We start from the raw sequence: 22,429 nt of genomic DNA on the forward strand, positions 1-22,429 counted from the left end.
TTAGTGCCCAGCACCACCATAAGCCAGAGCTGAGCTGTGCTGTGGTCTCAGTCTTTCTCTCTGTATCTCTATCATTAAAATAAAATAAATATTTCTTAAATTGGTTGAAATGGTAAATCAGATGTTATGTGTATAATTAGATTGAAAAAACAGAGCACTATTCAGCTGTGACTTTTGGTGCTACAAGTTAAGTGATTGAACCTGGGACTTTGGAGCCTCATTCATGAAAGCACTTTTTGCATAACCATCATGCTATCTCATCCTGCTCTATGATTTTATTTATTTACTTGTTTTTTAGTTATTTTATTTTATTTTATTTTTTTTTCCAGAGCATTGCTCTGCTCTGGCTTACAGTGGTACTGGGGACTGAACTTGGGACCTCTGGTGCCTTAGGCCTGAAAGTCTTTTTGCATAACCATTATGCTGTCTCCCCAACCATATGATTTTATTTTTTATTTGAACTTTTTTTTTTTTTTTTGGCCTTCAGGGTTATTGCTGGGGCTTGGTACTGGCACTATGAATCTACTGCTCCCAGAGGGCATTTTTCCCAATTTTTTTCTTTTTATTGGATTGGCTCGAGAAAAATTGAGAGGGGAGGGAAAGATAGGGGGCAAAAAAGATACCTGCAGACCAGCTTCACCACTTGTGAAGCAACCAGGCTGCAGGTGGGGAGCTGCGGGCTCGAACTGGATCTTTGCATGGGACCTTGCGCTTCATACTATGTGCCCTTAAATTAACCCAGTGCACTACTGCCTAGCCCTCAACAAAAATTTTTATTAAAGAAATTCTAGGTCAGAAATGAAATTAGTGACTATTTTGCAAAGGCAGTGACTGAGGACAGGTGAGGGAAGAAAAAGTGAACTTGAAAATTGAATTTAGAAGAGGTATAAGGAGGATTCAGATGCCTTTTTCTCTAGTCTCAGTGCTTAGTGAGCTTACGTTCTTTCTCTTGCTCCTTCTTTTATCTCAGACTTGAGTTTGGGAGGTGTCCTTTTATTTCCTATTGATGATAAAGAATCAAGAAACCAAGGCCAAGATTTGGTAAGTAAGCAGAGAAGATCAACCAACTCATTTCTCCTCCTGCTTTATATTGCTCCTTTTGCATCTTAAGTGTCTCCCACTTGCCTGTCATTTGGAATTCTTGTAGCACAAATTTTATTTACTATCTCTCTGCCTAGCTTTCTGTAAGGCCTGAATTTACATTTAAATCAGAGCCAATTCTTATTGACAGAAAAGAGGAAATTGTGAAGCCAAGCAGAAGAAGTGGTACATTTCCTTGAGACTGGTAGTCTGCATGGTTAACAAAGTGGTTTCTGCTTGTTCATTCATCCAGTCACTTCTAGGATGTTAAATTAGACACACAGCTGTTATACATAAGCAATTCTTGTGTTCCAGTGACTCAAAGCTGTTCACTTCGTGAACACTATGTCTCTAATATGACTGACTATATTGTGATACCAGTTCCAGATACCCCGGCTTTCTGCTACTTACATGGGCAGTTTTTGGCAATTTATTCTCACTGGTACTGTTTGAACAGAGATTGAAAGTTTGCCAATCCTGAAGTGGTGGAGCTGACTCAAGGATCAGTAGAGGGTAAAGCACTAGTAATGCTATGAAGTGCTTTCTGTCTCTAAAATATTAAAAATTCTCTACCCTGAGAGCCTTTAGAAAGGACAGTATGTTTTGGACTCTAGCTTTAATGTACCTTAAAAAGAAAGAATATCAGATAGTGGGGCTAAGTGGTGGTGCCTCTGGCTGTTATAATGTGCAAGGACCTGGGTTCAAGCCCCCAATCTCCACCTGCAGGTGGAAAAGCTTTGCGAGTGGTGAAGCAGGGCTTCAGGTGTCTCTCTGTATCTCTCCCTCTCTGTCTTCTCTTGATTTCTGGATGACTCTATTCAATAAGTAAAGATAATTTTAAAAAAAGAATATCATATAGTTAACACAAATAAAACAGTTATAAATTGAAAGACAAATCTGGATAATCTCACTCATAAATGGGATTGAAGACATGAAGGAAGGGAAGATACAGGGCAAAACATTAGTAAACATGTAGTCAATTTCAGCAGGTCTCAGGATGCTGAAGGGGAAATGAGAAGGTATGAGGTCATAGATTAGGTCAGACATGGCTGTTCAGACAGAGCATCAAAAGATATGGACCCAGAAGGTACTATGTCCCTAAAAGGCAGATCATTTAGTTGACAATCTAGTCGTGTGTGTGTGTGTGTGTGTGTGTGTGTGTGTGTGTGTGTGAGAGAGAGAGAGAGATTCTTTTTTTTAAATTTTTTATTTAAGAAAGGATTAATGAACAAAAACATAAGGTAGGAGGGGTACAACTCCACACAATTCCCACCACCCCATCTCCATAACCCCCCCTTCCCCTGATAGCTTTCCCATTCTCTATCCCTCTGGGAGCATGGACCCAGGGTGGTTGAGGGTTGCAGAAGGTAGAAGGTCTGGCTTCTGTAATTGCTTCCCCGCTGAACATGGGCGTTGACTGGTCAGTCCATACTCCCAGTCTGCCTGAGAGAGAGATTCTAATCACTCAGTGGTTTTTCCTCCCAGTTGGCCTTGATTGTGGCTCAACACCGAGATCGCTCCAATGTCCTATCTGGCATCAAGATGGAGGCTCTAGAAGATGGCCTAAAGAAGATTTTTTTAGCAGCAAAGAAGAAGAAAGGTAAGCAGTTCTCCCTGAACTCAGGAGAAGATGAGTCTCTACTTCTAGCCATGTAACTGACTTCTCTAAAGGAATGTGAGAAAGTTTATAATCTGTTTGATACACACAGTATGGTACGCACCATTCTGAGAGCCTAGAGAAGGAACTGCCACATCATCTTGCATTTGCACATTTTCCCCATTACAAATCACTCCTGTAGCCATGATGTTTGGAGCATCTCCATTCACTGGAATGTTTGTATGACTCTGCAGATGGTAAAGTTAGAGGACCAGAGAAGCATTCAGTGGGCCTAATGATGGTATCTTTTCTCTTGCATAGCCACCGTCTGTACTCATAGACAGTTTCTGCCAGAAGCCGTTTTATTTTCTTTTTGAATCCAACATGTCTGCATCTGTTGAACAGATTTCACTTGTTAAAGACTCTGCTTATTCAAATCACATTTCTATATAGTCTATCTCCACTGTACCTACTTCTTTTTTTCTTTTTCTTTTCTTTTTTTTTTTTTAATTTATTTTTAAAAGGTGACATTAACAAAAACGGTAGGATAGGAGGGGTACAACTCCACACAGTTCCCACCACCCAATCTCCATATCCCACCCCCTCCCCTGATAGCTTTCCCATTCTCTATCCCTCTGGGAGCATAGACCCAGGGTCGTTGTGGGTTGCAGAAGGTGTAAGATCTGACTTCTGTAATTGCTTCCCCGCTGAACATGGGCATTGACTGGTTGATCCATACTCCCAGCCTGCCTCTCTCTTTCCCTAGCAGGGTGGGTCTCTAGGGAAGCGGAGCTCCAGGACACATTGGTGGGGTCATCAGTCCAGGGAAGTCTGGTCGGCATCATGCTGGCATCCAGGACCTGGTGGCCAAGTGATGAAGCTAAAGGGTTGTCATTCCACACCTGAAGTCTCTGGACACAGTCTGAAGTGAAGCATGCTGGAGTGGCAGTCGTTGTGTTGATTAGGTTGCGATCGGCTGATGCAATATTATTTGATATGAACTGAGAGAAGCATGCACGAAAGTGGGACCCACCCTAAGGTTCCAGAACTGGGGGAAATTATGGCTCTATAATGGGAATGTGAGGTTTCTGTTGTCTTAGGGTTCAAGCAGACAATGGACAGTTATTGTTATCATCATATTATTTGGTAATTGGGTTAACTTTGAAAAGTCCCTTTGTTGGGGTTTACTGTATAATACCCAGCATCTTGTATATAGCGATGCCATTGGTTGCTTCTGTTCTCCCTTGTCTAGGCTTTTGAGAGAGTCAACATATCAAAGACTCAGCCTATGTATTAAAAAGGCTCAGTCTGTGTTTTAAAAAGTTCTAGGCATATGATCAGTTTTTCCCCTCTCATATTAATTGAATAGTGGTTTATATGACTACACTTTAATAGGAGTGTACGTAAACACCATTCCCACCACCAAAAGACTATGTCCCATCCCACCCACCGACCCCCCCCCCGACCACCACCACCCTGGGAAGCTGAATGTCTACCCTTCCCCTCACCACTGGGTTTTTACTTTGGTGCCCTACTCTCGATTGTACCTACTTATTTCTAGAGCCTCTTGATCTTTCTGTTGAATAATGTTTCCCATTATACTACTCAGAATGTTTGGCATTGCAGTTGAATGGGACTTTCATATGCATTTGGTCCATTGACACAAAGTGGCTCTGAGAATATGAATGTTATTTAAACTTGTTTTTTGTTTTTGTTTTTTTACCAGAGCACTGCTCAGCTCTGGTTTATGGCAGTGTGGGGGATTGAACCTGGGACTTCAGAGCCTCAGGCATGAGAGTCTGTTTGCATAACCATTATGCTATCTACCCCCACCCTCAACTTGCTTTTTAAAATATATATACTATGATTTGTTCTTTTTCTCTCCTAACAGCAAGTGTTCATCTTCCACGAATTGGACATGCTACAAAAGGTTTTAATTGGTACGGTACTGAGCGACTTATTCGGAAACATTTGGCTACCAAAGGCATCCCAACTTATATGTATCCTTTTGTGATTAATAGTGTGTTTAATAGTGTCTTTTCCTCTTTTTTCTTTTCTTTTCAATTATTTATTTATTTATTGGTTGTTGTTGTTGTTAGCTAGAGATAGAAAGGGAGAGTGACAGAAACCAAAGCTTTCTCCACTATAGTGGGATCTATGCTTGGACCTAGATAGTGTTTAAGGTAAAGCAGCACAACACACTATCCAAATGATTAATTTCACTGGCCTCTGACACATTTTTTTTCTTACCCTGCCCCTCATCAAGGAGACACAAATTAGGAAGCACTTTTTTTTTTATATTTATTCATTTTCCCTTTTTGTTGCCCTTGTTTTTTTATTGTTATTGTAGTTATTATTGTTGTAATTGATGTCGTCATTGTTAGGCCAGAGAGAAGTGGAGAGAGGAGGGAAGACGGGGTGGGGGGGAGAAAGATAGACACCTGCAGACCTGCTTCACCGCCTGTGAAGCAACGCCCCTTCAGGTGGGGAGCTGGGGACTCGAACTGGGATCCTTAAATTAGTCCTTGCAATTTGCACCAAGTGTGCTTAACCCGCTACACTACCACCCGACTCCCAGCAAGTACTTTCTAACTTGTATATATCCAAGGAAATCAACACAACGAAACATTTTTGGGTGCCAGTAGTCAATTAAAAGAGGGAAATAACAAGTGCCATTTGATACCAGGAATGTCCCAGTAACTTCTCTAGAGAGCCTTCATGTCTGTAGACTGTGGCCTAATTCTTGAACACAAAATAAGCAATTAAGCAAGCAAATAGTGAGTAGTTTTATTCCTGAACCTCTTTAGTGTATTCCTAAGGAGCTGTGTGAATTTCATTTTGACCATTAGGATATAATCTAGTTGTGCTAGTCTAGTATTTTCTTCTAATTGCATCTTTGTTGTATAAACTAGCATTGTTAGAAATACTGTACTGAATCCCAGGTCACTAGAAACAACTGATGAATTGACCCTCACCCAAGTGTTATCATATAAGAATTCTTTATTTAACAAAATTCATCTACTCACTGGTTGTTTTCTTTTCTTTTCCTTTTCTTTTTTTCTCACCAGAGCACTGCTCACTGGCTTATGGTGGTGGTGAGAATTGAATGTGGGATCTCTGATGCCACCAGCATAAATGTCTTTTTGCGTGATGACATGCTATTTCTCCAGCCCTTTAAAGTGAGCAGTATACCTTCCTTGACCCTGTTCTTCACTAGATACTACTTCCCAAGGAGCCAAGCTGCTATGCTTCACTCACAGCCATCATCGTCCACCTCGAGACAGCCAGTGCCTTAGCTGGCCTGTGTCAGGCCTGCCTGGCCTTCACTAGCCAGCTCAGAAGCTGTCTGCCCAGAGCTGCTGTAATCGAGTGATTCCTTGAGAAAGGAATCAGAATCTTGTGGCCCTCTGAGATACTGTCTTCTGAATGTGTCACTCCAGAGTTCGTACCTGTACAGGGATAAACTGCCTGCTTGGGACTTTGCCAGGGCTCCAGCTTGCAAAGCTATGTGCATAATAATACATTTTCTTTTTCTCGTGTTCCGCTGTCAGTTCTCTCCACCAGACTGGTTTCTTTACAGAGGGAAAGGCTGTATAGATTTAAAGAGCATTGAGAGTGGTGCTAGGAGAAGGACCCAGCATCTACCAATTCCTGCCTTTGAGAGATAGACCCAGAGGCAGAGGTTCCTGATAATGGATGAACGGAGCCCCTCCTGCCCTTCCTGTCACAGTGTTCTTCTAAACCTAGAAGCTCACACACTGGCCAGAGACCTGTCAAGTGTGGCTACAGAGAGACCTGAAATTACATTTCTCTTTTCTAGCCACGTCCGGTTCGGCTTCAAGAACTCAGGGACGTGGAAATGGCACAGAACTGGCCCAGGATGAGCCATGTGCTGGGGACGGACAGTGCTGGTTTCTGCATTACCCTGAGTTGATTCAGTGAACACGGGCTAGTGGGGGTTCTCAGAGCCAGAATCCGGAACTCTAAGAGGATAGTGCCTTCACTCATGTAGGCTATACAGTACTGCCCCCCCCCACCCGAGCCAGGATATTATGCAGACTTCAATGCTTTGTACTTTTTTTTTCTATTTAGAAAAAGGGGAGAGATAGATACCACAGCAGATGAGCTCCCTTTGTTGCCATAGCAACTCTTATGTGCTATCAGAGTTCAAACCTGGACTGTGCCCATAGTAAGACATACACCCTACCCAGTGAACTGTTACTCCAGCCTGTCCTTGTTTTTTGACTACCAAAACCATAAACAATTTAGCATATGTGCTGAAACCTATATGGACCAACTTCATCATTCCTTCATTTTTCTTTTTTTTTTTTTCTTTTTTTATTATTTATTTATTTTTTTTTAAATTTTTTATTTAAGAAAGGATTAGTGAACAAAAGCATAAGGTAGGAGGGGTACAACTCCACACAATTCCCAACACCCAATCCCCATAACCCACCCCCTCCCATGGTAGCTTTCCCATTCTCTATCCCTCTGGGAGCATGGACCCAGGGTCGTTGAGGGTTGCAGAAGGTAGAAGGTCTGGCTTCTGTAATTGCTTCCCCGCTGAACATGGGTGTTGACTGGTCGGTCCATACCACCAGTCTGCCTCTCTCTTTCCCTAGTAGGGTGTGACTCTGGGGAAGCTGAGCTCCAGGACACATTGGTGGGGTCTTCAATCCAGGGAAGCCTAGCCAGCATCCTGGTGGCATCTGGAACCTGGTGATTGAAAAGAGAGTTAACATATGAAGCCAAACAATTTGTTGAGCAATCATGGATCCCAAGCTTGGAATAGTGGAGAGGAAGTATTAGGGAGGTACTCACTGCAAACTCTAGTGTAGTCCTGCTTTCAGGTATATATTTTACAGTAGTTTATGGATACGTGTGCACATAAGCTCTCTCTCACAGAAACTGGTGTATATCTAGGTTATGGGACTTTGTTAGAAAGTGAACTACCTGAGATGAAATTAGAGTGTACTATTAAAGGAAAGGTCGTCATTCCACACGTGAAGTCTCTGGATACATTCTGAGGTGAAGCATGTTGAGGTAGCAATCGTTGCTTTGGTTAGGTTGTGATCGGCAGATGCAATGTTATTTGGTTTGGATTGGGAGATGCATACGGGAAAGTGGGCCCTATCCAAGGGTTCCAGGACTGGGGGAAGTAGGGGCTCTATAGTGAAGATGTGAGGTTCCTACTGTCTTAGGGTTCAAAAAGACAATCAATAGTTAATGTTATCATCACATTATTTGTTAATTGGGTTAACTTTGAAAAGTCCCTTTGTTATGGTTTGCTGGACAGTACCCAGTATCTTGTATATAGCTGTGCTATTGGAAGCTTCTAATCTACTTGGTCTAGGCTTTTGAGAGAGTCCGCATATCAAATACATAGCCTATATATTAAAAAGAGTCAGTTTGTCTTTTGAGAAACTTTGAGACATACAATTGATTTCCCCCTCTCATATTAATTAGCTACTGATTTATATGTCTACATTTTGCTAGGAGTGAGCATAAACACCATTCCCACCACCAAAGGACTGTGACCCATCCCTCCCGCCCACTCCCACCCCCCACTGGTCCAGGAAGCTACATGCCTACCCCTCACCACTGGGTTTTTACTTTGGTGCCCTACTTACAATTTGATCAGGTCCTGCTTTTAGTTTCCCTTTCAAATCTTCTTAGTCAGCTTCTGTTGATGAGTGGGATCATCCCATACTCATCTTTCTCTTTCTGACTTAGTTCACTTAACATAATTCCTTCTAGCTCTGTCCAAGATGGGTCAGAGAAAGTGGGTTCATTGTTCTTGATAGCTGCATAGTATTCCATTGTGTATATATACCACAGCTTTCTCAGCCACTCATCTGTTGTTGGGCACCTGGGTTGCTTCCAGGTTTTAGCTATTATGAATTGTGCTGCTAGGAACATAGGGGTACACACCTCTTTTTGGTTGGGTGTTATGGAGTCCTTGGGGTATAACCCCAGGAGAGGAATTATTGGGTCATATGGAAGGTCCATGTCTAGCCTTCTGAGAGTTTTCCAGACTGCTCTCCACAGAGGCTGTACCAATTTACATTCCCACCAGCAATGTAAAAGGGTTCCTCTGTCCCCACATCCTCTCCAGCATTTGTTGCTGCTGTCCTTTTTGATGTATGCCATTCTTACAGGAGTGAGGTGGTATCTTAGTGTTGTCTTGATTTGCATTTCTCTGATAATCAGTGACCTAGAGCAGTTTTTCATATGTTTGTTAGCCTTTTGGATCTCCTCTGTGGTGAATGTTTTGTTCATTTCCTCTGCCCATTTTTGGATGGGGTCATTTGCTTTTTTGCGGCTAAGTTTGCTGAGCTCTTTATATATTTTGGTGATTAGTTTCTTGTCTGATGTCTGGCATGTGAAGATCTTCTCCCATTCTGTGAGGGGTCTCTCTGTTTGTTTAATAGTTTCTTTGGATGTGCAGAAGCTTTTCAATTTGATGTAGTCCCATTGGTTTGTTTCTGCTTTGGTCTTCCTTGCAATTGGGTTTGATTCATCAAAGATTTCCTTGAGGTGTATGTGGGAAAGTGTTTTACCAATGTTTTCCTCTAAGTATTTGATTGTTTCTGGTCTGACATCTAGGTCTTTGATCCATTTGGAGTTGATTTTTGTTTCTGGTGAGATAAAGTGGTTCAATTTCATTCTTCTGCATCTTTCAACCCAGTTTTCCCAGCACCATTTATTAAAGAGAGCCTCCTTTTTCCATTTAATCCTTTGGGCCCCCTCATCAAAGATTAGATGCCCATAGGTGTTGGGATTTACTTCTGGGCTTTCAATTCTGTTCCACTGGTCTGTATGCCTATTTTTGTTCCAGTACCATGCTGTTTTGATGATGATGGCTTTATAATATAGTTTAAAGTCTGGGAGTGTGATGCCTCCATTTCTGTTTCTTTTCCTTAAGATGGTTTTGGCAATTCTAGGTGTTTTCAGGTTCCAGATAAATGATTGTAGTGTTTGTTCTATTCTCTTAAAGAAGCCTGGTGGAACTTTGATGGGTATTGCATTAAATTTGTATATGGCTCTGGGGAGAATATTCATTTTGATGATATTTATTCTTCCAATCCATGAGCATGGGATATCTTTCCATTTCTTGGTATCAGTTTCTATCTCCTTGAGTAGCGACTCATAGTTTTCAGTATACAAGTCTTTCACTTCTTTGGTCAACTTTATTCCTAGGTATTTAATTGATTTTGCTGAAACAGTAAATGGGAGTGATTTCTGGATGTCTTCTTCTTCAGATTTAGTGTTTGCATAAAGAAATGCCACTGATTTTTGTACATTGATTTTGTAGCCTGATACCTTGCTATATTGCCTAACAACTTCCAGTAATTTTCTACTGGATTCTTTAGGTCTTTCTATGTATACTATCATATCATCTGCAAATAGTGAGAGCTTGACTTCTTCCCTTCCAATCTGTATCCCTTTGATTTCTTTCTCTTGCCTGATTGCTATGGCAAGAACTTCCAATACTATGTTGAAGAGTAACGGTGACAGTGGACAGCCCTGTCTAGTCCCCGATCTGAGGGGGAATGCTTTCAGCTTCTCTCCATTGAGTATGATGTTGGCTGTAGGTTTGCTATATATAGACTCCACTATCTTGAGGAATTTCCCATCTATTCCCATTTTCTGTAGAGTTTTGAGCATGAATGGGTGTTGGATTTTGTCAAAGGCTTTCTCTGCATCTATTGAGATAATCATGTGGTTTTTGGCTTTGCTTTTATTGATGTGATGAATGACATTGATTGATTTACGGATGTTGAACCAGCCTTGCATTCCTGGGATGAATCCCACTTGGTCATGATGAACAATCTTTTTGATGTGTTGCTGTATCCGGTTGGCCAAGATCTTGTTTAATATTTTGGCATCTATGTTCATCAGAGATATTGGTCTGTAGTTTTCCTTTTTTGTTCTGTCCCTATCAGCTTTTGGTATCAGGGTGATGTTGGCTTCATAAAAGGTGGAAGGGAGTATTCCTGTTTCTTCAATCTTATGGAATAGCTTAAGAAGTATGGGTATTAACTGTTTCCTGAAAGTTTTGTAGAATTCATTTGTGAAGCCATCTGGTCCAGGACTTTTGTTGTTGGGGAGATTCTTAATAACGGTTTCAATTTCTTTGTCTGTGATTGGTGCATTTAGATTTTGTAGTTCTTCTTGGTTCAGTTTTGGAAGTGCATAGGTTTCTAGGAATTGTTCCATTTCTTCCAGATTCTCTAGCTTGGTGGCATATAGTTCTTTATAGAAGTTTCGCAGAATTCTCTGGATTTCTGTGGTGTCAGTTGTGATATCTCCTGCATTGTTTACAATTCTATTAATTTGAGTCTTCTCTCTTTTTTGTTTGGTGAGTCTGGCTAGGGGTTTGTCAATTTTGTTTAATCTTTCAAAGAACCAACATTTGGCTTCATTGATCTTTTGTATGGTTCTTTTATTTTCGATGTTGTTTATTTCTGCTCTAACTTTAGTGATTTCTGTCCTTCTGGTTGTTTTAGGGTTCCTTTGTTCCTCTTCCTCTAAGTCCTTGAGGTGTGTAGTAAGGTCATTCATTTGGGCTTCTTCTTGGTGTTTAATATGTGATTGTATGGCTATAAGTTTCCCTCTCAGTACTGCTTTAGCTGTGTCCCAAATATTTTGATAGGTTGTGTCTTCATTTTCATTAGTTTCCAGGAACATTTGAATTTCCTGTTTGTGTGAGTCTCTGACCCAGTGGTTCTTAAGGAGCATGTTGTTTAGTTTCCAAATTCTATGTCTTTTAATAATTTTCCGTTTGTTGTTAAAAGTTAGTTTTACTCCACTGTGGTCTGAGAAGATACTTGCGATGATTGCAATGCTCTTGAATTTATTGATGCTGTCTTTGTGGCCTAACATGTGGTCTATCCTTGAGTATGTGTTGTGTGGATTTGAAAAGAAGGTGTTTTCCAGTTTTTTGGGGTGGAGGAGTCTGAAAATGTCCAAGAGGTCTAGTCTGTCAATCTCTTCATTCAATTCTCTTGTATCTTTATTGGTTCTCTGCTTTGTTGATCTGTCTAAGTGTGAGAGTGGGGTATTGAAGTCTCCCACTATTATTGTATTACTATTGATGTATTTTTGAAATTCTTTCAGTAGGTGTTTAATGTATTTAGATGGTCCCTCGTTGGGTGCATAGATGTTAATAATTGTTAAGTCTTCTTGGCTGATTGATCCTCTAATCATTATGTAATGTCCTTGCCTATCTTTTATTACTTTATTTAATTTAAAATCTATCGTGTCTGAGATGAGAATGGCTGTTCCTGCCCTTTTTTGTGGACCGTTAGCCTGTATGATAGTTTTCCATCCTTTCACTTTAAGTCTGTGTTTATCTTGTTGTGACAGATGGGATTCTTGCAAGCAGCATATGGTTGGGTTATGTTTTCTGATCCATCCCCCCACCCTGTGCCTTTTGATGGGTGAGTTTAAGCCATTGACATTTATTGATATTATGGATTTAATGTATTGTAGTGCCATTGTTCTAAAAACGATTTGTTTACTCTGATATATTACAAGTATTATAGTGATGTTCTTGTTTATAAGAGGTCTTTTAGTACCTCTTTCAGGGCCGGCTTGGTGATAGTTGCCTCCTTTAACTGTTGTTTGTCTAAGAAGGTTTTGATCCCTCCATCTAGCTTGAATGAAAGTCTGTTGGGTAGTTGCCATCTCCCCCTGGCTTCTGCTTAACCATATGCCTATATAGGGATTTTACTGATCCAAAGCTTTGGTCTATTTACATAAATCACTTTTACATAAAGCACTCCAGGGCATTGGTGGTTCTATGATAGGATTCTCTCCTGCTCCACCCCCTCCTTGTCACACACTGATCCCTTCTTTGTCACACTCTGATTTTCACCAGTCACTTTTCTCTCCACCCTCTCTATATCACATCCTGTTTCCACCCTACTTGGAGAGTATAAAAACAGCTGCTCTTCTGATTAAAGACACTTGGAAATTTCTTTCCGGCTCCGAGAGTTCCAGAGTGTATCTCCTGCGGAAGTTGGTGCAGCACGAGTTCCTGATCCCTCTCCCACACAGCAGCCTAGATCAGCTCCAGTTGAGTTCTCTCCAACCCAGAGAGCACTAGCTCGGGAAGAAGTACCCTCAGGCTATCCCGGCAAAAGTCTAGCAGGATATATTATCCTTGGTTGAAACCCTTTTTCATTCAGGGCTCGATAGATATCTTGCCACTCCCTTCTGGCTTTTAGAGTTTGAGTTGAGAAATCTGCAGAAAGTCTTATGGGTTTTCCCCTGTATGTGACTTTTTGTTTCTCTCTTGCAGCCTTTAGGATCCTTTCTTTATCCTTACTTCTTCTCATTGTGACTATAATGTGTCTTGGTGTTTTCAGGTCTGGGTTGATTCTGTTTGGTACTCTCTGGGCCTCTTGCACCTTGATATCCTTTCTGTTATTCAGGTCTGGGAAATTTTCTTGTATTATTTCCTCTAGAATGTTTGCTTCCCCTTCCTCTCTTTCTTCCTCTGGCAGGCCAATTATACGAATGTTACTTCTTTTGAGATCATCCCATATGTCTCTGTTGTTGTTTTCAGTGTCTCTCAATCTCTTTTTAAGCTCTTTCACCTCTTTCCTAGTTTTCTCTAACTCATCCTCTGTCTGACTAATTCTGTTTTCTGCTTCTGTTAGTCTGCTTTCCCTTTCCTCAGCTTCTTTCTTCGTTACAGCTATTTCAGCTTTCAGTTCTCTAATTGTCTCAAGATAATCAGTATTTTCCTTGGGGGTCTCAACTGTTGTTTCCCTAATACTGCCATTCCTTTCCTCCAATGTTGTTTTCATTTCCGTGATTAATAAGTTTATTATTGCTTGCATACTTTTCTTATCTATGGTTACTTCTGACTGATTTGTGGTTTCTTCTGGGCTCTTGTCTTCATTCATTGGGGTAGCAGTTTTATTTGTTTTTAATCTACCTATTTTTTTTTATTTATGTGTTTCTCTTTTTTTTTTTTTAATGCTCTGTTGTTCCTCAGTTGTTGTGTTTTGAGCACAAGTAACACTGTACTAAATACCTTTATGACAATTGCACTCACCAACCTCCGGAATTACAGTAGCAACTGAAGTAAGTATTGAAGGAGTTTAATCGTTACCAGTTAGCCAAAAAAATTCTCCAGTCCGTGAAAAAATAGTAACCAAATCCCAGTGAAGAAAGAGAAAAGAAAGAGAGGATAGCAAAAATAGACAGTTATGCAAATCTACTATCCAGTGTATATTCTAGGGGTAACAAGAGTGTAAAGGGAACTAGAGCAGAGATACACACATAGAGAGTCCACTCTGGGTCAGATTTCTTCCCCAAAGTAATTCACAAATTCAGAAAGGCAAAGAAGAAAGAAGGGTATGACAAGATAAAATAAATAAATAAATAAAGAGATAGAGAGAGATAAGAGAGAGAAAAGGGAGAAGATAAGAAGGGTTGTAATTAAAGAGCAGTGCGAGGAACTTCCCAAATGTGTATCAGTTAGTTTAAAAAAAAAAAAAAACACCCTGTTTGGTGGTATGGGGTATCCTGCTAGTAGCTGGTCCCAGGCACTGCTTATGGGGGGGGGGGGGGGCGGCGGGAAGGATGTATGCTTGAAAATTAAAAGGAAGAAAAAAGAATTTTTTTCCCCTATTCTAATTCTTAACCCAAATTAAGTTATAGACACCTCCTTGGTGTCACCGCTATGGCCCCTTATTGGCTGGCCTCCTAAAGGCAGAAAATCCTATTGTTTACACGAGATGTGTCCGGAGCTCAAAGGCTAGCCGCTTCTCAGTCCGCCATCTTCCGGGAAACCCCCCCCTCCAGACTTTTTTAAAGGATTTCTCAAAAATGAAAACTAGCTCCAAATCCTTTGATCCAATGAGAGCTATACTCAAGAAGTCTTTGGATCTGCTCTCAGGGTCGCGGTGGACCCTAGAGACTCCCAAGAGAAAGCCCCCGAGCTAAAGTGCTCTCTCCGGGTCCTCTGCCCGCCGCGCTCTGCAACCGGCGGAGGAGCCGCCTTCCTGGGCGGGCGGAGGACAATGCCCGGCACACTCGCCTTGCCCGGCGCCCTGGGAATTCTGGAGCCCCGCTAGTCCGTGTCTCCTTTACTCTAATTCTTAACCCAAATTAAATTGTACTCACTTTTTGGTGTCACCCCTTATTAACTGGCCTGCTAAAGGCAGAAAATCCTACCGTTGCCGACGATGCAGTCAGAGTGCTCGCTGTCAGCGACTTCTCAGTCCGCCATCTTCCTCTCTCCCCCATTCCTTCATTTTTCTCCTACACTAACTTCCTTTCATTTTCCCTGCCTCCTGTTTATTTCTCTAAGCATTGCTGATTTTCTACTATCATCTATCTTCTTATTGACAAAGAACATCCCATTCCTTTGCTTTTGTTCATGCTGGTGGCCTTCCCTGGACCACCTTGATTCTTTAAACAACTTTCTCTCTGCACCATACTCCATTGTACCCAGTCAAATCTGGTCCTCCAAGAATGTGGAGGTGGGGGAGCATTATTTCCTGCATTCCACAAAAAAAAGATGTCATCTTTATGTGCTTAAACTATAGGTAATTGAGTTTTGGCCCCTATTTCATTATACTTAATAGTACACTCACTGGTAGATTCACTGAACCCCTGATGACATATTTAGGTCATTAAGATGATTTATTTTCCACATCACACCAAGCAGTTAGCAGACACTGAAGTATATTTGCTGAATTAAAGTGGCACGAGGCTAACCAGTTAGCAGTTTGGGAAAAGTATTAGACTTTCCTCTGTATCATAAACCCCAGATGGCTTAACTCCTTAAATATAAAACATGAGAACACAAAAAGAAGCTCGTCATTTTATGCTGTTAGACTAGCAGCTGCCCTTTGAAGCTTCTCTACGACTTCTCACTGAAATAACAGTGGCATTATTTAGAGGACTTGAAACCATACTGAAAATAAATGAGGAACCATTCAAATGCCATAATCTGAGGAAATGACACATTATAAGGCAAAGTTGAACTGAGGTTTCATCTTGGGAAGCAAAGATCATTTAAAACTGAGGCTCTACCAGTTAGAAAATGTGCAGCTATGGGGGGGGGGGGTTCTGGGTGGCAGTACATCCAGTAGGGCACACACATTGCTATGTGCAAGAACCCAGCTTCAATAATACCCCACCTGCATGGGAGAAGCTTCATAAGTGAAGTAGAGCTGCAGGTGTCTCCTCCTCTCTGCCCCCCATTATCAAAAAATAAAGCTTGGAAAGGAGCAGCCATTCCTTTGTATCTTACAGTTCTTGAGGTTGAGAAATCCCATCTGTCCTCTATCTCTGCTGTAAGATCTCTCTCCTCCACACTTCTCTCTCTCTCTCTCTCACTCTCTATTTTTTGTTGTTTAACCAGAGCATTGCTCAACTCTGGCTTATGGTGATGTGGGGGATTGAACCTTTGGGACTTTGGAGCCTCAGGCATGAGAGTTTCTTTGCGTAACAATTATGGTATCTACCCCTACTCCTCCATACTTCTCAAGGGTACATCATTTTCTCCAGAGACAGGTTGAAAGAGAAATAAATAGCACTGAAACTTCCTTTAATGCAGTAGGGGCTAGATTTAAACTTGGCTCACTCACATGACAAAGTAGTGAACTATTTAAGTGAGCCATAATAATTGTTCAGCCCCAAGAATACCATTGCTACTAGTTACCCCTCATTCCCCCCCCCAAGTTTGAGAGCCCTTCCATTGACTTATAATGTCAGGTGTCTCCCATGAAAAAAGAATTATCTCATTCCTCATTTCTTTCCATGCCAAAGCCAAAACCTCAACAGACCTGTCCATACTCACCACAGGAATTTCTCCACCTCTTTCTCTGAAACCTTTGTGCACTGTCACTTTACCAAGAGGACTCAAGGTAAGAATACCAACATTAAGTAACTTAAACCCAGAGACGATTTTTCAGTACTCAACATGCTCTCTCAGCAGTGTTCAGCACTGTTGACTGTGTCCTATTCCTTTTCACGCTTGGATGGCGACTCTCATGACAAGATATTCTGTGATCATAGTATAGGGAGACGACTCTGAGTTATATGGGCGGGTCCAGTGTTACCACAGGATGTTTCATGATAGAAAGGGAAGCAAAACAGTTGATGTCCGAGTGATGGATGTGTAAATGATTCCACTTGTTATTGCTGGCTTTCAAAATGAGCCATGAACCAAGAACTGGTTATCAAAGCCATGAGTCAAGAAAGAAATATGAATAGTTTTCAGAAGCTGGAAAGAAAAAGAGAAGGAAACTGGTCTTCTCTGAAACCTCCAGAAAGGAGTGCAACCATTGGTTTTAACCCAGATAGCTGCTTTAAAATTTTGAACTATATTGTTGTAATTGTGTTGTTTTATTTTATTTTTTTTAATTGCCACTGGGGTTACCTCAGGTTTGGTGTCTACCTAACAAATCTGTCTGGCAGCCTTTTTTCTGTAAATAAAGAAATTGAGAAGGAAGAGAATGATGGAGAAAGAGACCCCTGCAGCAGTGCTTCACCACTCGTACACTTTCACTCCTGTATGTTGGGGGTGTGGAGGGATTGAACCCAGCTCTTTTGGTAAAATGTGTGCTCTATCTGGTGCCCCACTGCCAGGCCCAGTAATTGCATTGTTTTAAGCCATGAAATTTGTGGTGATTTGTTACAATAGCAGTAGGTAACTAATACAATGGAGTAAATGAGATACACCATGAGAAGAGATGTAGTAGAATGAAATTTGTGTCTAAACATAGCATAGTGGGACGAAGATGGAAGACTTGACAGAACAGGTAGAATGAGATACATTCAGTGAGCTGAAAATTCAGCAGATGAAAGTTTTCTAAAATTTATGAAAGATTTAATGTTTCAGGAAGCATGACCTGGGAAGTGGTACCCACTGTTAAGACATTGGAGCCTTGAGTCTGAGCTGAGTTCATTAGTCAGTAAGGCATATGCCTGAGTGATGCTTTGGTTCTCTCTCCCTCTCTCTTCAATAAAATTAGTATTTTCTTTAAAGATTCAGGAAGCAATGATTTCCAAAAGTTAGAGTAATGTATCAAAACAAAACTTTAGGGCACCAAAGATCAATAGAACTTAAAATAGATACAGAGAGGGTTAGGGAGATTGCATAATGGTTATAAGAAAAGTCTTTCATGCCTGAGGCCAGATTCACTCAATCCCCAGCACCACCGTGAACCAGAGCCGAATAGTGCCCTGATACATATCTCCAACCTACAGAGTAACATACTGAACTTCTCAACAGGAGACTGAAAATAATAATAACATATTCAAATTGTTGAGAGAAAATAAAATAGACTTGCTTACTTGATTAAGATATCCTCCTCACCTACTTCCTATTACACTTCCCTCAGTCACTCCAAAGCTAAACTTACCAAAGTAAGGACTACAAAAGCTGAGTAGGAGCAAAAAACTGACATACTTCAGTGTTGACTCTTTAGTCACTAGCAGGCCACCCCATCATCTGTCAGGGGGTCCTGGGATTCCTATACAGACATCATAGGCCTAGACTTTGAATAGATTTCTCTCTCCATTATCACTGGTTATCTCCATCAGGAGCAACATAATGGACCCCTTTTGTAGGCCCCCATAGGACCTTGCTCTCAGTGTAGATCAACAGAGAATGTTCCATCCTCTGAAGGGATGGAATGTTATACATTTGGATAACATACTCTATCCCACCTAAGGAAGATGGGTCAATACTGGGGCAGCCTGGAATGTTCCTACTCATGACCACAGAATGCGAGCTCAGACCTACAGGGATGCAGAGGTTACATAGGCCCCTGTGTTGACTATGGGCTCCAGATTAAATTGATGGATAAATTGATATATATATACTTTTCCCATATTTGGGATTTACTATCTTCCCTGATCCAGCTTTCTTGCCCATTTTCCAGCCATGACATCATCTCTCCAGACAATAACCTGTGTCCACCTGCATATTAGATGTCAGGCTCAGGCAAAAACTAGTATAGTCATGGGCCCTTTGGAATATATGTAAAATAGACCTAGCTTTTTCCAAAACGGACACCCCAGATCTTCATTGGCAATATTCTTGCCTTTAGGGTCATGACTAGTCAACAATTTGTTTGGCTTTATATGTTAACTCTTTTTTTTCAGCCACCAGGTTCCAGGTGCTACCATGACACTGTCCTGACTTCCCTGGGCAGACAACCCCACCAATGTGTCCTGGAGCCCCACATCTCCAGAGCTCTGTCCCACTAGTGAAAAAGAGAGACAGGTTGGGAGTATGGATTGACTACTAGGGAAAAAGAGAGACAGGTTGGGAGTATGGACTGACCTGTCAACATCCATGTTCAGCGGGGAAGTAATTACAGAAGCCAGACCTTCCACCTTCTGCATCCTACAATGACCTTGGGTCCATACTACCAGAGTGATAAAAAATAGGAGAGCTATCAGGGGAGAGGATGGGATATGGAGTTCTGGTGGTGGGAATTGTGTGTAATTGTACCCCTCTTATCCTATGGTCTTGTCAGTGTTTCCATTTTATAAATAAAAATTAAAAAATGTTATTTGAGAATTAGAAAAAAGTAATATTAATAAAGTTGTTATTTCACAATATATGCAAATACTGAATCACGGATACTAAAATGAACACAATGCTATCACATAAACACAAAGGATGAAAGGCAAATGATGGTACTAGTGACTTATAATCCATTCAATAATGAGAACTAACCAGGAAACTCAGGAGAAGACCTATACCTTGGTGGCATAGCAGTGGGCCTATGAAAGTCTCTTTGCATAACCACTGGATTATCTCTGCCCCACCCTGCTTTATCTCTTGGTAAGGAGTCAGTGATTAAGCTAAGCAGCTTAGAATGGCAAGATATCTATCTAGCGCTCAATGAGAAAGGCTTTCAACCAAGACTACTGTATCCTGCTAGACTGTCATTCAGACTAGATAAAGCATCAAAACCTCAGACAAGCAACAGTTGAAAGAAGCTACTATCACCAAGCTTGCCCTTAAAGAAGTTCTGAAAGTTCTCCTATAAGCAGAGCACTCTAAATCTCTACAAGAATGGCATTAAAATATCTTCAATATCTTCAATCTTTGGTATCAATAAATGTCAATGACCTGAATTCACCTATAAATACACAGAGTAGGAAGATGGATCAGAAAACACAACCCAATATATGCTATCTATAGGAAAACCACCTAACTCAACAAGATAAACACACACTCAAAGTGAAAGGATGAAAAACTATCATACAGGCCAATGGCCCACAAAAAGGGGCAGGAACAGCTATTCTCATATCTGAAATGATAGACTTTAAAATAAGATTTAAAAAGATAGGGATGGACATTACTTAATGCTCAGAGGATCAGTCAATTAAGAGGACTTAACAATTATTAACATCTATGCACCCAGTGAGAAATCATCTAAATACATCAAACATCTACAGAAAGAGCTACAGCAATATATTAACAGCAACACAGTCAGAGGAGGGGACTTCAACACTCCACTCTCAACTTGACAGATCATCCAGGCAGAAAATCAATAAAGACATGAGGGAGCTAAATGAGGAGATAGACAAAGTAGAACTATTGGACATTTTCAGAGTCATTCATCCCAAGAAACTGGAATACACATTTTACTCAAGTCCACATGGGTCATCCTCAAGGATAGACCATATGTTAGGCCACAAAGTCAGCATCAGAAAACTCAAGAGCACTGAAATCATCCCAAGCATCTTCTCAGACCACACTGGAATTAAATTAATACTTAACAATCAAAAAAAGATTAGTAATAGTCCCAATGTGGAAGCTCAACAGTACACTCCTTCACAACTGCTGGGTCAAAGAGAAAATCAAGGAAGAAATAAAAATGTTTTTTTGATTTTTTTTTTTAATTTATTTATCTTCCCTTGTGTTGCCCTTGTTGTCTTTTTATCTTTTTATTGTTTTTATGGTTGATGTCATCGTTGTTGGATAGGACAGAGAGAAATGGAGAGAGGAGGGGAAGACAGAGAAGAGGAGAGAAAGATAGACACCTGCAGACCTGCGTCACCGCCTGTGAAGCCACTCTCCTGCAGGTGGGGAGCCGGGGGCTCGAACCGGGATCCTCATGCTGGTTCTTGCGCTTAGCGCCACCTGCGCTTAACCCGCTGTGCTACCGCCTGGCTCCCAAAATCAAAATGTTTTGAGAGTTCAATGGAAATGAAGAAACAAGCTATCAAAATATTTGGGACACAGCTAAGGCAGTACTGAGAAGAAAGTTCATAGCCATACAAGGACACATTAGGAAACAAGAAAAAGCACAAATAAACAGCCTGATTTCACATCTTAAAGACCTAGAAGAAGAAGAACAAAGGGAACCCTAAAGCAACCAGAAGGACAGAAATCACTAAATTTAGGGCAGAAATCTGTTGGGACCATGTGTAAGCCTGATAGAGCTTAGGGGGAACCACCCCCATCCTTGGATGGAGATCTGAGAAGATAACCACTTGGTAAGTCTCTCTCAACCGAGGTGAGCATAAGGGGGAAACTCAGACTTAGTTCTTTCCTTCTTGACTCTCAGGCCCACAGAAACTCCAATACTTCCCTCCATTAACTGCAGGCCACATGGCCACAGATTCACTTATTCAAAGTCACCTTCTGATCACAGAAGTCACCTTCTGATCACAACTTATCACACCCTTCATCACACACCTCAGACCCCAGACAAGAGAAATTCCAAACTATATGGCCTTTTTGATAGCCATCTTCTCTCTGTCTGACCCTATAGGTTTAACCCCTATCCTTCTCTCAAATACCTTTGGATAATTAAGTTGCTTCCGTCATGAGAATAACTGTCTTGTATCTCATCAATTCCTGTCATACCAGCCCCCTACCTTAGGGGCATGCTCACCGTTAAGAAACCTGTAATTTCTGACATATTTCAACAGTAATTAACTTCATTGCTTTTCTATTTAACTCATGTCTACTTTGCTAATAAACGGACTCTAGGATTCTGGGATTCTAGGACTCAGATTCTAGGCACGCTAAGAGTCCCCTGGTGTCTTTTACTTTGTGTCACCCCTGTCGTGAGCGAGAAAGAACCAGCTCGTTACCTTTCCCCTGGAGACCACCCAGCCAGAGAGAGAGAGAGATACCTTGAAAGAATTCAATAACATTGAAAATAAGAAAATCATACAAAAGATCAATGAAAGTAAATGCTGGTTCTTCGAAAGAGTGAACAAAATCGACAAAACTTTAGGCAGACTCACAAAACAAAAAAGGGAGAAGACCCAAATAAGTCGGATACTAAATGAAAGAGGAGATATCACAACAGACACCACATAAATTCAACATATCATGTGAGGCTTCTATGAACAACTATATGCCACCAAGCTAGAGAACCTGGAAGAAATGGATGATTTCCTAGATGCCTACCAACTTCCAAAACTAAGTAAAGAGGAAGTAGATAACATGAACAGGCCCATCACAGCTAATGAAATTGAAATAGTTATCAAAAATCTCCCCAAAAATAAAAGTCCTGGACCAGATGGTTTTACAAATGAATTCTACAAAACCTTCAAAGAAGAACTAATACCTCTACTTTTAAAAGTCTTCCAGAAGATTGAAGACACTGGAATACTCCCAGCTTCTATGAAGCTAAAATCACTCTGATACCAAAAGCAGACAGGGACACAACCAAAAAAGAAAACTACAGACCAATATCTGTGATGAACATAAATGCCAAAATACTGAACAAAATTCTAGCCAACCAG

The 22,429-nt window shown here is 41.0% G+C and overlaps 1 protein-coding gene across 5 annotated transcripts in view; it reads left to right on the plus strand.

Annotated features, from left to right (window-relative positions):
* The window catches only part of CHD1L (chromodomain helicase DNA binding protein 1 like), a 69,119-nt gene extending 62,903 nt beyond the window's left edge, over positions 1–6,216 (plus strand). For all 5 annotated transcript variants that reach the window (XM_007528676.3, XM_060202001.1, XM_060202002.1 and 2 more), the window contains 4 exons: positions 971–1,041; positions 2,566–2,680; positions 4,569–4,677; positions 5,895–6,216. In XM_007528676.3, coding sequence (XP_007528738.1) covers positions 971–1,041; positions 2,566–2,680; positions 4,569–4,677; positions 5,895–5,973 — 374 coding nt within the window. In that variant the 3' untranslated portion in view covers positions 5,974–6,216. The remainder of the gene's footprint in view (positions 1–970; positions 1,042–2,565; positions 2,681–4,568; positions 4,678–5,894) is intronic.
* The last annotated feature ends 16,213 nt before the right edge of the window (positions 6,217–22,429 follow it).

This window comes from Erinaceus europaeus, chromosome 11 (genome assembly GCF_950295315.1).
Source record: "Erinaceus europaeus chromosome 11, mEriEur2.1, whole genome shotgun sequence".
Taxonomy (NCBI): Eukaryota; Metazoa; Chordata; class Mammalia; order Eulipotyphla; family Erinaceidae; genus Erinaceus; species Erinaceus europaeus.